General features: G+C 38.3%; 2 protein-coding genes across 2 annotated transcripts; one reads left to right on the forward strand and one right to left on the reverse strand.

Annotated features, from left to right (window-relative positions):
• The first annotated feature begins 1,820 nt into the window (after positions 1 to 1,820).
• On the forward strand, positions 1,821 to 10,177 carry LOC131312087 (plasma membrane ATPase 4-like). The gene is made up of 15 exons (XM_058339818.1): positions 1,821 to 2,126; positions 3,999 to 4,118; positions 4,215 to 4,313; positions 4,385 to 4,522; positions 4,800 to 5,114; positions 5,412 to 5,738; positions 5,919 to 6,038; positions 6,400 to 6,522; positions 6,615 to 6,719; positions 6,969 to 7,278; positions 7,800 to 8,314; positions 8,805 to 8,978; positions 9,267 to 9,449; positions 9,542 to 9,723; positions 10,072 to 10,177. The coding sequence occupies exons 1-15, from the start codon at positions 2,073 to 2,075 to the stop codon at positions 10,166 to 10,168; spliced, it is 2,862 nt and encodes a 953-aa protein (XP_058195801.1). The 5' UTR covers positions 1,821 to 2,072; the 3' UTR covers positions 10,169 to 10,177.
• A 1,772-nt stretch (positions 10,178 to 11,949) lies between these two features.
• Positions 11,950 to 16,013, reverse strand: LOC131312089 (probable receptor-like protein kinase At1g80640). The gene is made up of 10 exons (XM_058339821.1): positions 15,502 to 16,013; positions 14,785 to 14,955; positions 14,444 to 14,694; positions 14,211 to 14,343; positions 14,022 to 14,085; positions 13,830 to 13,926; positions 13,644 to 13,746; positions 13,024 to 13,142; positions 12,417 to 12,506; positions 11,950 to 12,274 (listed from the first exon to the last, which is right to left on the reverse strand). The coding sequence occupies exons 1-10, from the start codon at positions 15,677 to 15,679 to the stop codon at positions 12,152 to 12,154; spliced, it is 1,329 nt and encodes a 442-aa protein (XP_058195804.1). The 5' UTR covers positions 15,680 to 16,013; the 3' UTR covers positions 11,950 to 12,151.
• Between the last annotated feature and the right edge of the window lie 560 nt (positions 16,014 to 16,573).

The following is a 16,573-nucleotide window of genomic DNA, read 5'->3' on the forward strand; positions in this document are numbered from 1 at the left end:
CTAAAAAGGGAATGTGAAAATCAATCAACTTTCACAAATTTAGTTTAATTTCGAGTACTTTGAATTTCAAGCTAGCTCTCCTCAATTTCTGTTAATAATCCGATTGGACTCATTTGGAGTCGTAATTCCAACCAATCAAAAAATAGAAAATTGTAGATGAGGAGATTGTGATTTGGATGAACACGGATCCGCAACCAACCAAGATTTTTTATTTTTGATCCGCAGCACGGATCCAAGATTACTAACTCCACGTCATAGTGTGTTTGCATGGTTAATAAAAGCAAGCCAAAAACAAAAATGTAACGCTACCAAATCCGACCGACGGGTAATATTGACGGTTCACGTGTAATTGCCACAATTCGGCTCCGTTTCGCTAAGATTATTAATTTTTAAATATTTTTTTTCTTGCTTTATGAGACAGGTTATTCTCTCACAATACATAACCTTTAATTCAAAAAATAAGGACGTATTTCCCTTAGCGAATCAAGGCCAAACTATTTTCGTTGTCATCCGCATGACGCGTAATTATTTCAATGGTCTTGGAGACTGACAGGTAGTGCTCCAACGCTTTTCAACACCACACCTTGCAACGGGCTAAGGAGGCTATAGAATTTTAACCATACAAAAAAAAAAAAGGTGTTAATTTTTTTAAAAAACAGAACACCATATTTATTTTAGTTGAAAACTTATTGGGCCTAGTTCACTGTGTTTTGTTGAATTACAAGATCTACTTACTCATAAATTTAAGTGTATTATCGTATACTGTGATTTTGCATGAATGAATTCGTGCAGACAATATTAAAAATATTGTAAACATCTATAATATTATAATAGTGTTATAAAAAAAAATCGTAAAATGTCTAGCCACGCAAACAACAGCAACTCTCCAGTTGTTCGATCAACTTTTATGCATAACATATCCTTCTAATAAATTACACCATCTCCCTTCTCATTATTTAGGAAATGTATCTCTATTTTTTTATTTTTTTATTTTTTGATCGTCGAAATATATCTCTATTTGAAGGTCGTCTTTTATGATCAAATAGCTTATAAGAAAACGTCTTAGTTTTGTAACCAACGCTTTGTGTGAGTAAAGCAGTGGAGTAGAACAGGAAGTTTATCTAAATTGAGAATACAATAAAATTTCGTGCATTTAGGAACGGGCATCCCGCTAGCACGGACGTTTTTTTTTTTTCTTTTTTCAAGAGGTTCTCTGTACCGAAATCTTGGTGTATCCGTGTAATTACAAATGGTTTTCCAGCTGTAGGACCGGCGTCTCAAAATACGATTCTGCGATTGAAAATCGCCTGGTCCATGGATTCACAAAAATTTCGACACAGAGGATCTTGCGTCTCGGGGATTCTTCGGCCCCGTTTCAGAACACCTTCTTAAAAAATAAGTACTTATTTTATATTTTCAAACTAAAAAATAATGTAAATGAAAAATAATTTTTTAATTTTTTTTGCACCGTATTAAAGATCTCAATGAGATCTATCAAACAAGATCCATGTTGATAGGAAAATATAATTTACGTAAGCACGTGATTTTTGGGCTTGAAATTATCTTCTTAAGAAATAACTACTTATTTTTCTTTCCGGAACGGAGCCTTCGTATACTAGAGTGGACTCCTCTGGGAAAACAAAAAAAAAAAAATTGCTAACCACCCAATAATATTTCCCCCGCATGACCTGGGCTGCGGATCCACAACTATACTCCCGCCCGTTCGTTCGTTCGTTCGTTGGAGCCTTTTAGTTAGAGATAGAGAGAGAGACAGAGAGACAGAGAGAGAGAGAAGAGATATAGATACCATAAATGCAAAGGAAGTAGAAGTTGGTTATAAAGGAAAGACGCGGCCTCTAAAAAGAAGCTTCACCTCAAATAGGAATCCATTTAACACCAAGAAGAATGTGCAATGGGAACGAATTACAAGAGATAAGAGAGAGAGAGAGAGAAATCGCCGTCACGGGATATCTCTCTACGCAAGGAAGCCAGAGAGTCAGAGAGAGTAGTATATATAATGTATGTGTGTGTGTAGAGAGAGAAGGGGCTAGAGTGCGGTGAGAGAGGAAATAATGGCGGACAAAAGTATCAGCTTGGAAGAAATCAAGAATGAGAACGTCGATCTCGTAAGGACGTTTTCGATTATAGTTTCTCTGTTTAATCTTCAATCTTCTTCTGTTTCAGTTCTCGACATGATAGATTTTCGTCCATAAATCACTCTGTTTTCAATGTATACATACGAAAAGATGAACACGTAGACGTTTGTGTATTACTTACTTCATCCGTCCCATAATATTTGTCCGGTCCGCAAAACAAAGACTATAAAATAATGTATTTCTTTCAAGAAAAAATTCAAATTTTTTTCATAAGTTAAAAGAACTCGTTAAGATCTAGTAAATTATTAAATTTTTTTCAACTTTTCTTACAAAAATTGTATTATTTTTACGTTTCTGTTTTGCGGACCGGACAAATATTATAGGACGAATGGAGTAATTATATTCCATCCGGACCTAAATAAATATTTGAACTGCAAATCCTAGGCCTCTAAAAGATGCTTTCTTTTTGTTAAAAAATTCACAAATTAATAGATACCAGGAGTTCTTCCAAGGTGTGGAAAAAGTTAGAATTTTTTAACGAAAAAATTCATCTTTTTTAAAGCCTCGGGTTGCGAGCTGGATATTTATTTAAGGAACGGATGGAGTATTTAGGAATTGACAGGACCTGATACAAGATCTTTTTTGTGAATGACGAAGAAAAGTTTCCTGAAGTTCAAAGGACGAAAACAATACAAGTATACAACCGATACAAGATCTAGGGGATACTTTGGACATGATAGCTGGCGCTGTTTCATTGTCATGGAAAAATTGACAGATCTAAGATCACCATTCCTACAAGTGAAAGCTTGCGCGAAATACATGTGAAGAGGGTCTCTGAGTTACGGTGTGAACATGAGTCCATGACTAATGACTATGTGATCTAAGGTTGCGGTTGGTGGGATCAGATTATAGAAAACACAGGAGATATGAATGTAGAAAATAAAGGAATTGAAAGAACAAATACTAGTACTAACAAATAACACAAGAACATCATATGGACTTACTGATGTGGATCTATAACGATGGTTACAAGTTGTGCAGTTAAAAAATATTTTTGTAGAAGACCAAAAGTTGGATCTGCATGACTAGTTGAACAACTTCACGCTCCATAAAATCTGAGATTGTTTTCAGGACTTTTGTTTGATATTTCTTGTTTTTTATTATGTTTTTGGTTCATTTTGGATTGATGGTGTCAGAAATTTTATATATGTTTCCTGCATAGTTTATTACTATATTAATAGAACCGTATGGCCAGAGTTTGATTTCGTTGGTGGTGCTTTCCCCACTGATAACTCTGCTTTTCCATTGCTTCATCTAGGTTTTCTTTACTTTTATTATAACATGAGTGCAATATGCATGTGTAAGTTTACTTGTGTGGAAGATAAATTAAGATGAACGAATATCAGTATGTTCTCGTCAAAGTTTTATCACTATATGTGTTTTTTTTTTTTGCTAAGCTTATCGCTATATGTGTTAAGCATTGCCCATTGCATAGTTTACCTTCTGTTGGTCATCACTAAGGACTGTTTGAGGAGTGTAAGTTACATTCTGAAGAATGCGGGCATTCTTTATGAAGAGATAAGAGATCTACTGCGGGGATGAAGGGGTCTGATCAGAACTGTGGTCGAAGTGTTTGTGAAATGTGGCTGAAGTGTCCAAGGTTCGATAAGTGTTTGGAAAGAGTGACTGAAGTGTGTGAAAGTTTTAAAATTTACTCTTAAATCATACTTCAATATATCTATACCGTGCAGTTTGAGATGTCCTGAAACGATCTGCAATGAAGCTATGCATGCGTTTAGGTCGAAGAATGGTTTTACTTAAGTGCGCTTTCCGTCAATAAAAGACATGTCTCCTTACATATCATGGTGATGAAGTGTATTGAATCATATCATGCATGCACAGGAGCGCATACCAGTAGAAGAAGTGTTTGAACAGTTGAAATGTACAAGAGAGGGCTTGACAAGCGAGGAAGGGCAGCAGAGGCTCCAAATCTTTGGCCCAAATAAGCTTGAGGAGAAAAAGGCAAACTTTTCCTATATCGATTTACTCCTACTCTGCTTCTTCATTGCCAGTAGTCATGAAAATAGCTTATGTTTTTTTTAAACCATAATGTAACAGGAAAGTAAATTTCTGAAATTCTTGGGCTTCATGTGGAACCCTTTGTCATGGGTGATGGAGCTTGCTGCCATCATGGCCATCGCTTTAGCAAACGGAGGGGTAACTCTCTCTCTCTCTCTCTCTCTCTCTCTCTCTCTCTCTCTCTAATTTTCATCTGTAAATAAATGCAGGGAGAGCCCCCGGATTGGCAAGATTTTATCGGTATCATAGCATTGCTTTTCATTAACTCAACCATAAGCTTTATTGAAGAGAATAATGCAGGCAATGCCGCAGCCGCACTAATGGCCGGTCTTGCTCCAAAAACAAAGGTACAAAAGCTGTTCTACGTAATTACACACTATGCCAAAACAACAATGCTACTCATACAAAAACTCACACAACCTTTCACATACATGTGGGGCCCACACATAGTAGTGTGTGTGGAGCCCACATGCATGTGAGAGGTTGTGTTTGGTGTTGTGTGTGGGTTATTGTGTGAGTAGCATTTTTGATGCCCAAAATGAACTGTCTCATATGATTGGTGAAGTACCAGATAGATGATTGATGAGTGATGACATTAGTCATGTCTTTGTGTTGAATGGTTAGGTCTTGCGAGATGGAAGGTGGACGGAGCAGGAAGCTTCTATACTGGTACCAGGTGATATTGTCAGCATTAAGCTGGGAGACATTATCCCAGCTGATGCTCGTCTCTTGGAAGGTGATCCCCTGAAAATAGATCAATCTGCCCTTACTGGGGAGTCCTTGCCAGTAACCAAGCACCCATCTCAGGAAGTATTCTCAGGGTCGACCTGCAAACAAGGTGAGATCGAGGCCATTGTCATTGCCACTGGAGTGCACACCTTCTTTGGCAAAGCAGCTCACCTTGTCGACAGCACCAACCAAGTTGGACACTTCCAAAAGGTACTTTGCTAACTCAAAGATTAGAAGGAAGCTTCGTAACTAGTCTAACTAAAGAATGAACCTGGGTAGGAAAGTAATTAAGTATTGTGTGTTTACTGAAACTCCCAAGTTGAATTACATCACTAATTCAAATAACAATGAACTAGAATTGCATTACTTGGAAAAATCAAAAAAGTACTGGCCAAAGGTTCCGGTATCAATTTGTCCACACAAAATCAAGTAAAACAAAACGATTTGGCCTTATATTTTTGTACTAGATGCCTTCGTAACTTGACTGGATGGTGATGGTGTGAACAGGTATTGACAGCCATTGGTAACTTCTGCATATGCTCCATCGCCGTGGGGATCTTAATAGAGCTAATTGTGATGTACCCAATTCAGCACCGTAAGTACAGGGATGGGATTAATAATCTATTGGTTCTTCTAATTGGAGGCATCCCAATTGCCATGCCAACAGTGCTGTCAGTTACGATGGCTATTGGCTCCCACCGTTTATCACAGCAAGGTGCCATCACCAAGAGGATGACAGCTATTGAAGAAATGGCTGGGATGGACGTCCTTTGCAGTGACAAGACTGGGACTCTCACCCTAAACAAGCTTACAGTCGACGAAACCCAAATTGAGGTCAGTAATTTTCTTAAATTTTGGTGCCATATACATAACCGTTGATGTATGATGAAGTTTTGGACGTGAAAGTCTCCAGCCAAAGAAACAAAATAATAGAGCAAAGTTCTTAAAATGTCTATTTGATACTTGAACTCCATTTATAATGGCCTTGCAAGTAATAAGTCAATCCATATGCAGGTATTTACAAAGGATGTGGACAAGAAAACTGCAGTTCTACTTGGGGCAAGGGCTTCTAGGGTGGAGAATCAGGATGCTATCGATGCTTGTATCATTGGAACGCTCGCTGATCCCAAGGAGGTAATTTCAACGAGTAGATGTACTTGTATGTGTGTTGCGGTGAAGTTCAATAATTGCTGAGCAAATAGGCTTTACTAGAGTAGTAGCTCAAATAGCAACTATGTGGAGGCTTAACCTCACCTCTTTAGGCTATCGGGCTGTTGAAGTTAGGTTTAATGCTGTCAAGGATTACCACCAGTTTTCCGATGTAAAGGTTATGGGTTTTCCCCTTGCATTCAAATTCATGTACACTCTTTCAGAGTAGTTCTGATATCCATTTAAGTCAACAAGTACAGTTATCGTTGATTATGCCGACTTAATAACGTTGCAAGAAGAATAATTAAACATGCTCTTTTATTGTTCTACTTCTCATTCATTTCAGGCTAGAGCAGGAATCACTGAGGTGCATTTCCTTCCCTTCAACCCAGTGGACAAGCGCACTGCCATTACATACATTGATTCCAATGGAAATTGGCACCGCGTTAGCAAAGGTGCACCTGAACAGGTATTGTGTCCTTAAGCAGAATATATACTTACAAAGTTTAATTTATAGTTAACCAAGTTTCAGTTTATTGGTATACTGTCTATCTGCGCCAGATTATCGAGCTATGTCAAGTTAGTACCGATATCAAGAGGAAAGCTCATGACACCATTGATAAGTTTGCTGATCGTGGTCTTCGCTCCCTTGCAGTTGCTCAACAGGTCAGTTTGTATCTACTTTTCAGTGTGGCTTATCCCAAACCAAACTAAAATACTGCAATCAATTAAGCTTTATAGGAATCAGTTGCTTTCCTTACCACAGCATTCCATGTTAATAATTGCATCTCCTCCCCCTAACATTTCGATTAAGAGTTCTGTTATGGTTTTCTTCACTGTTGCATCTACTGGTCTGTTATTTGTGACCAAAATCACCTAACTTAAGGTTTTTTTTCCTTCTTCTCCTGTTTTCAGACTGTACCGGAGAAGACCAAGGAGAGTGCAGGAGGGCCATGGGTGTTTGTGGGTCTATTGCCTCTTTTCGATCCGCCAAGGCATGACAGTGCAGAGACCATTAGACATGCACTCAAACTTGGTGTCAACGTTAAGATGATCACAGGTGACCAGCTAGCTATTGCAAAGGAGACTGGTCGCAGACTAGGCATGGGGACCAACATGTATCCCTCTTCCACCCTCCTTGGCCAGACCAGGGATGAGACCACAGCTAATCTCCCTGTTGAAGAGCTGATTGAGATGGCTGATGGCTTTGCTGGTGTCTTCCCTGGTAAGTGGACAGGATCCTCCCATCTTTCCTTTCGCCCTTGAGTTGGTAATTTCATTCCTTGGTTACTCCAATTCAAAAGAGAGGGGAAAAAGGGAAATCCTACCAAAGTTTGAGTTTTGACTTGTTAAAAGGAACTTGCGTTATCGAACATAAATAGAGTGAAAAAGGGAAGGAGGATGTGAAGTTTAGATAGCCAAACAGGGATAATTTCCGAATCCACTACCCCTATCCTCCTATATATTGTGAGGTTGTAATGGGAGTTGTTGGAACAAGCCCCACTTATGATTAAGCATTTCGTTAGACCATCTAGCAATTATTAAAGGGAGTTATTGGAATTTTTTGTCAGAAACTGTACTTAACCAGACTTTGACATCAAAAAAGCGTGGCAGAATTAACCATTTCACATCTCCAAGTAGCAAGAAGAATAATGTAATGCCTTCTGGTTTTTACTTGGATGGCTTTTGATTTTTTTGCAATATTTTCACACAAAGAAGACTAACATTATTTGGGGAACAATGCAGAACACAAGTATGAGATAGTGAAGAAACTACAGGATAGGAAACACATCTGCGGGATGACAGGAGATGGTGTGAATGATGCTCCAGCTTTAAAGAAGGCAGACATTGGCATTGCAGTGGCCGATGCAACCGATGCAGCCCGGAGTGCATCTGATATTGTTCTAACAGAGCCCGGACTAAGTGTGATTGTGAGCGCCGTCTTGACAAGCAGAGCCATTTTTCAGAGGATGAAGAATTACACTATCTACGCCGTTTCTATCACCATCCGTATAGTTCTTGGTTTCATGCTCATTGCTCTTATTTGGAAATTTGACTTCTCGCCATTCATGGTTCTTATCATTGCCATTCTCAATGATGGAACCATCATGACCATTGCAAAAGACAAGGTGAAGCCATCTCCAATGCCCGATTCATGGAAGCTTAGAGAGATCTTCGCCACCGGCATTGTTCTAGGCACTTACCTAGCTGTCATGACAGTTATTTTCTTCTGGGCTGCTATGGAGTCAAATTTCTTTTCGGTAAGAAAATTATATGACATTTAGCACTCAATTTTTTCTTTGTTTGGATGCACGTAATCTTGAGTGGAATTGAGAATCTGATTACTAGGTATCAAATGCCCAGTTATTATCCTGAGGTAATCCGATTCAAATATTTGCAATAGTTCATGAATCTTATCCATAAACACGGTTTTAAGTAACTAATTACAATTCAACCCCTTCTTTCGATAGTTTGAGCCAGAAATTTTCGATCACCATGTGAAAATGGTAGGGATCACATACCTACTTATCTTTGGAATGTAATTGCAGATTGAGTAAATCGTCTAGAATCATTTTCCGATTATGGTCCATTCCAAATGTAACACTCCTTAGGCGGATTTGGACTCGTGTTCTCATAACACCTCAAGACCAGTCATTTAAACTTATACATGCTATCTTTTCTTCCTTTTCATTGCTCAGATTGTCATTTTAGTTTAAATTGTACTTGTACTTACTGAGCTTACTTGGGCAGGACTTGTTTCATGTAAGATCAATTAGGCACGACCCTAGGGAGCTTACTTCAGCACTTTACCTTCAAGTAAGCATTGTTAGTCAGGCACTTATCTTTGTGACGAGGTCCCGCGGCTGCTCCTATTTTGAACGCCCCGGCCTTCTCCTTGTTTCCGCATTCATACTCGCACAGCTGGTGAGTTTCATAACCTGGTTGGTTCAAATTTCTTATTTGCTCATTTCTTATGACCAAGCAATGCATAAAACCAAGAATAAGCAAACTACTTTCACTACAATTTGCTTGCATATATTTCTTATTCTGGAGGCAGCTACCAAACAAAGCTCATTTGCTTAATGCTCACTTTTAAGCAATAAGCAAATGAAAGAAATGGACCCTCAGTTTGAGTATCGATATCTTTATCTCTCTTCCACTGGAATTTAGTTTGCTGCAAAAAGTTTAATCAATTGTGCTTAATTAATTAAGGTGGCTACACTGATTGCCGTATATTGCAATTGGGGCTTTGCAAATATCCGTGGCATTGGTTGGGGATGGGCTGGTGTCATTTGGCTCTACAGTATAATTTTCTACGTGCCTCTGGATTTTTTCAAGTTCTTCATTCGATATGCATTGAGTGGCAGGGCCTGGGATACTCTACTGCAGAATAAGGTAAGAAAAGTTTGTATATGCAGATTTTATTTCCTCTATTCCATTGCAAATTTAAATTTACATTTTGGTCATGTTTCCATTGAATTATCCAGACTGCTTTCACAACCAAAACGGATTATGGACGGGGAGAGAGGGAGGCCCAATGGGCTTTGGCACAACGTACATTGCATGGCCTCCAGCCGCCAAATGACCCAGAGATCTTCAATGAGAAGAACAGCTACCGGGAGTTGTCAGAAATTGCGGAACAGGCCAAGAGACGTGCTGAAGTTGCGAGGTAATTATATGGTTTGAAGAGTTGATTCTGTTCTGTATTGTTTTGCTTTCTATGTATTTTCATCAGTCATTTTTTTTTTTCTTGGGTTTGGAATAGGTTCTTTTCGTAATGCGATGGACGTATCTGATTGATATGTTTTCCCTATGTTTCCCTATGTTTATTGAGAACCGATTGTTTTCAGAAATTCATCCCAAGAACAGTTTTTTGAAAGAGAAAAAGTTTTGCTGTGTTTTTCAGAGAACGAAAATACGAAAAGAAAACAAAACCCAACTAGTTATTTTCTCTAATTGATTTGGGGAATTTCTTGTCTGATATTTTGTGTTTCTTGTTTTTTTATTTTATTTTCAGGCTAAGGGAGCTCCACACCCTCAAAGGACATGTAGAATCAGTGGTGAAGCTCAAGGGTCTTGACATCGAGACCATTCAACAGCACTACACGGTTTAAGAGAGAAAAGAAAGGAGAGAGACGGAGAGTACGAAATAGAAAGTTGTGTTTTAGCTTTTTTATTTCGTTCTTCCCTCTCTTTTTCCTTATTTCGGATTTTTTTGCAGATGATGACGATGAAAGGGCAAGGGGAATAATAATCCAACCAGATGAGATTGGTTATTGGCAATCCTTGGTTGGAAAGATTGTTCATAGGACTAGGACTTAGATGGTTCTTTTTAACATAGTACAGCATATGACATGTTATTAATATTACTACGGTTGTTTAGCCTTTTATACTTTCCATTCTAGGTTTTTTTTTTTGAGTATTTTTTTTAAACAAAGCAAATGCAGTTAATATTAATAGAACTGCAAATTGCTACTTATAACTCTTAGTGCAATTTTGCAAAAGAAGAAAAATGCGTAGCACACGAATACGTGTGTAGAACAGTAAACAGAGTTTTCCTTTTAACCAAAGTTGGAGATGGAAACTTCTATACATGTTGTATAATTGCGAAATTTGATGTCGTCTTTCGTACTTTTGCATTTGGCAAATGAAAATCTCGCAATCTATGATTCAAGAAAAGACCGATTCGAAAGTGCTATTTAAAACATCACTCTTTATGCCTAGTATTCAATATCGACTGAAAAACTGCTAAACAACCTTCATGCGCAAGTGTGTATTTTACGTACAAAAAGGATCTTTTAAGAAGTGGCCAGCCCCTCGAATTGAATGGTATCTTAAACTGGTTCAGGTACTGTCACTATTGTGATACAAAAAATAATTTCAGCCCATTGATTGCAGAGAAACTTCCATATGCTTGTGTCTTCAGTCACAAGGCCAGATGAGGGCTCTAAGATCTTGGCAATAATGAGTATGATATGTATCAGTCCACTTCTTATAAGGGCGCCCTTACCGTATTACGGTAAATGTATCAGTCCACTTCTTATAAGGGCGCCCTTACCGTATTACGGTAAGGGCTTCCCCTTTTCTCTCCTTTCCCGACCAAATTTCGATGATCCGAGCCGCTCAATGTGTTTAGAACGTGATTTTAAGGGTACTCGCGAGAAATCAGCAAAAAAAAAGACCGGGAAGAGCTTGATTTGAGCAGTTTTATTTGAACCGTTCGATAAAATACAAACAAAAACTGCTCGGATCAAGCCCTTTCCGGTCTTTTTTTTTGTTGATTTCTCGCGGGTATCCTTAAAATCACGTTCTGAACACATTGAGCGGCTCAGATCATCACAAATTGGTCGGGAAATGGATGTCCTTGCCGTAATACGGTAAGGGCGCCTTTATAAGAAGTTTTGTGTGATATGTATATGCGTAACACATGTGTCTGGAGGGTAGGGCCGTAAACGAACCGAGCAGCTAGCGAGCATGGCTTGGCTTGTTTAATAAACGAGTCGAGCTTGAGCTCGAGTTTTTAGCTCGTTTGGCTCGTTCGTTGGACAAAAGCTCAGCTCGATAAGGGTGGCTTGGCTCAATTAAAGATGTTTGTTTAGTAAATGACTCAGCTCGGCTCGTCAAGGCTCAAGCCAAGCTTGAGATTGAATTTTTGGCTCGTTTAGTAAACGAGCCAAGCTCAAGCCCGACTCGGCTCGTTTACAGCCCTACTGGAGAGAGAGAGAGAGAGAGAGAGAGAGAGAGAGAGACAGAGAGAGAGATCTAGTAGACAGCCCACGAGATAGGAAAGTTGTTAGTTAAGAATGTTGGGACATGAACAATTAATATAAGCAGTTGGTTGATGTATTGACTATGCATGTGACTGGGACGTGTAAGAAGAAATAAAGTACAGATCAAGCAGAAAAACTAAAATCAATAAGATAGCTCTGGAACAATCACATTTTAATTGCTTTGATCTGTAAATTAAAAAAGAAAAAAGAAAAAAGTGGATAAAAAAGAAGACCGACGAATTTCCCGCATTTGATTCCGAAGAAAAAGGTCTTTGGAGTGAGGCAAAAATCGCAAAGGAATATAGACAAAAGGATTGCAAAGTATAATCATCCTCTTAGTGATCCCCCAAGCTCAATAGGTACAAGAGGAATTAAGGAATGCAGAACATCTGTTATCAGCGGTCGGTAACTCGGTTCTTGTTGTACACATAGCACCGCGACAGCAGCAACCTGTGTTCCAAGTTACGAAATTTAGTTCACAGTTAATGATTGCAAGAAATGACCAAGACGGGTTTTTTTGTGAACATGCGACAAATTGCATTCAAAAGCTCGAAGGCATTAGAAGCGATTTAACCAAGTAGATTGAACGTACTTGAAATAAGTGTTTCAAGTCCATTGAATTTCTGATCACTGGATCTACAATGTTCGGAAGCTTTGACCTGTCGGTGAGCTGAGGCATTGCCTGCTTGTTAAAAACATGGTTAGACAATAAAAGGTTCCAAAGGGGGAGTGTGAAATTTTCACACTCCCCTTTTTGAAATCCACACTCCTTTTTTTTTGTCTTTTAACTCTTCCAAAAACTTGAATAGCCTCTGTTTGGCATTTGCTTTTTTCTATTTGTCATTACACATTAGTCAACTTTTTCCCATTCCTTCCAAACATCTTTTACATTTCAAATTCTTTTAGTCTAGACAACTGAAACGTACAAGAAATGGAAAGAAATTCACTATAGACAAAAAGAAAAGAATTTTTCAGAAAAAATCAAAGTAAGTTGCACCAAACACACAATTGTTTGATACGATGTTTACCCATACACACAAGTGCTTGATACGATGTTTACCCATGTAACAAGAGGAAAAAAACCAAAGAAAGTTGCACCAAACACAGAAGAGTTTGATATGATGTTTACCCATGTAACAAGAGTAAAAAAAACTAAAGAAAGTTGCACCAAACACAGAAGTGTTTGATATGATGTTTACCCATGTAACAAGAGAATAGCAATGAGAAGACGCGGTTTTCTCCACAGGCTTTCTTCCCATCAAAAGCTCCAGAAGAATGACACCAAAAGCATAGACATCACTTTTATCCGTGAGTTTACCTGAAAATTGAATCGTCGAGATTACGCAAAGTTTTACTACTGACATTTCTAGACAACACAGCATTTGTATATGTTTGCAGCACAATTAACAGTGAAAGGTACTGAATTCAGTTTTTGGGTAATAACATACAAGAAAATATCTCCGGTGGCAGTTTTCCTGTAATTAGATGAGGTGTTGTGAACCTCATTTTCCTAATTTCCTATAATACACTATATTCAGAGTAAACTTGTTTCCCCAACAGCCCTGATATGTATCCAAGAATATGTTTGCTCTTGCAAAAAGTTGAAATTTCAGGTTAAGCTACGGTTGAAGCAAAAAATCCGCGAAATTGCATCACAATACACGAACTTCCCTCCTAAGTCCACAACTTCACATGAATCACATCTATGTTTAAAGAGAAGCTCCCAAAAAAAGAGAGCTATAATAACAAGTTTACAGTTCAGGTAATAGCTGTCAAGACAATTGAATGTAGTTAAAAGTGATTTAGGACTTTTGCATACCATCCAAAAGGTACTCAGGGGCTACATATCCCAAAGTTCCTGAAAGCTTTATGTTCTCCTTGCTTTGGTTTCCACCAGTTATGGCAAGGCCAAAATCAGATAGCTGAATCATGGCCAAACCGGTTAGCTACAAAGAATTATTGAACTAAACTTCAAGGAGAAATTAGGCATGTGTATTACTATAACCTTAGCATTGAAATTGGAATCCATAAGAATATTAGATGACTTCAGATCCCTATGGATTACGGGAGGGTTGCAACGCTCATGAAGAAATTCCAATCCTCTGGTCAATCAATTAGGGGGATTTCAATGCTCAACATAAGAAGATAGCAAAATATGCACCGATACCAATAATAATAGACTGGTCGAACGAGATACCTAGCAACATCGAGAGCGATTTTCATCCGGAGATGCCAAGTTAAAGCGGATCCATGAGATGGACCTAAAGTATCAGTCAAAAGTAAAACTGTAAAAGTTAGAAAAGCGAAAAAGCAAAAGCAAAAGCGAATTTAGGATACTATACATGATTATGAAGTGTACTATGTGGAAAATGAAATGCCTTTTTACCGTGCAACTGGGACTCCAAGGACCCATTATGCATCATCTCATAAACCAGAAACCTTGTATCCCCATGAACGCAATATCCCAGTAGCGAAACTACATTCTGATGATGGATTTTACTTAACCAATCCACCTCATTCTGCATTTTTTATTCATACGATCAAACGGGCATCGACAAACCAAAGCAAAAGGAAAGAAAACCAATACCAACATAAAGACACCAAATTCAATATCCGGACCTCAAATTCTCTTCTGGCATCCTGGTTTCCACCATGAAGTCTTTTTACGGCCGCAAGCACGTTATCACTGAACCGAGCCTTGTACACTCGTCCGAATCCACCCTCACCCAAAACATTGTTGTCCTGAAAATTGTTTGTTGCAGCTACTAACAACTGATACTCAATAAAAGCAACAGACCCCTTCTTGCCAGCCATTCTCGAAGAATTGAATCTACCCAAAATTGGACCAAGTGAAAGTCCTTTCGCAGCATCTTCAAATAGGCATTTCAAAAAGATGAGAAAAAACAACACAAGAGGAAAAGTGAATGAGACTTTGATTGATATACTAATAAAGAAGGTACCCTGGCTATGTTGGCTTTTGGAATTGGATTTCTTCAAGTTTTTCCGTCTATAGATACAGAAACAAAATAGAGACAGCAGAATTCCACCAAGAAGGCTAGAAGCAGCAATGAGTGCTATAAGGATTCTCTTATTCAAATCCTGGTGGTGCACTATTTTAACCTCTGGCACTCCTGCTTTCAAAAGTATTCACAAATAATGAGTTTCAGCCTATCAAAAGTCAATTTGGAAACAAACCTTTGGCCTCATGAATTAACAGAACCCTAACTCCACCCCAATCTAATCCAAGGGAGAAAGAGAGAGAAAGAGTAAGAGAACACCTAAATTACCCTGTTGTTGCCTAAACAAATCTTTGGCCTCATAAACTGTTTCTAAAAACAAAAACGTTTCTTTTTTGAGGGACTAATTTTTGAGAAGTCAAAACATTATCTCTGTGGCTTTTGTCAAAATGTTTTTTTATCACAAAAAATCTTCAAAATGGTATTGTGAAAAACTGCTCCCCAAATACTTACCCAGAAAGAGAAAACTGTTCCCTACACAAAGTTTTTGTCCCAAATTGAGAATAGAAAACAGAAACAAATCAATACCAAAACAGTTGGGTCTTACATTACCAGATGCAAATGGTGGAAATGCAATGACCCCACAAAAGAAACTATGAACAAAACTAATAAACCCACAAATAAAAGGAAATGAATAGGCAAAGTTGGGTTATTTGTTACCTGGAGAGTGAGCTGCCATTTCTGAAGGGATTTGAGATGAGGGCTGTTTCTCAGTTGGAATGAGTGGCTCAGAAGCTGCGGGAAGAGGAGGGTCTGGCCAGACTGGCCTGGCATAAGCTGAAACCCAGCTGGAACTAGCAAAAACCCATATGGGTATTACCAGAACAAGAAGATTCATGTTCTTCTCTTTGGATAAAAATGGCACAACACAAGACAACAAATGTTCTAAAGAGAGAGAAAGGGGCAATCCTTTTTCTACCAGTTTTGAATTTGTTTGGGCAGTGCCCAGTGGTAGGAGTATAGAATATCTGTGTTTCTCTCTCTACTCTCTCTCTCTCTCTCTCCTTGTTTCTTTTTTTCTTTTACGATGTGCAATATGGGACAAAACACTGGTGCAGGGACAAGTCAGAAAAGTGATTTTGCTTTATTCAAGAAAGGAGAGCGAGGCAAAAAAAAATGCACAGGAATCATGTAGCAGTTATTAAAAGGAGGGGAGAACACTCCCACGAATTAAGAGACTCACGTATGTTATCGTGTGCGTACGTACCCTGTATAATTATATACGCTGCAAAAATGGAGAGTCGTTGCTCTTCGTGGGTAGTATTCATATCATTCAGTGCTCTTGATGCACTGAATCATTGTACATTCATTGGGCTTTCTGCTTTTTGCTTTTTTTATTTTTTTATCCAAGCTTTTTTCTTTTTTTTAGGAAATGAAAAATACTAGTATATTCGAAATCATTCGAGCAATGGCAGAAACACGTGTTTAAAAGACACAACTTGTAGTATTTCAGAGTCATTAAATGACCATGAGCCCATTTATATCAAACGGCTCCTGACAGAGTTGTAGCCGGAGTTAAAATTTTAACCTTGTATTTTCAGGCCTTTTGTATTCATATACTAAACAAGTCCCAAAAATACAATTATATAGCTCATAGGGCTTACAAACCAGATACAACAAATGACCTATTGAAGATTACTATGGCAAGATACAACATTGTGTTCCTGAAAGAGAAGGAAAATTTCTCATCAATTAGACTTTTTGGATACCTTTTCAGATATTTGTGTTGTGT

Source organism: Rhododendron vialii, chromosome 12a (assembly GCF_030253575.1).
Source record: "Rhododendron vialii isolate Sample 1 chromosome 12a, ASM3025357v1".
NCBI classification, from domain to species: Eukaryota; Viridiplantae; Streptophyta; class Magnoliopsida; order Ericales; family Ericaceae; genus Rhododendron; species Rhododendron vialii.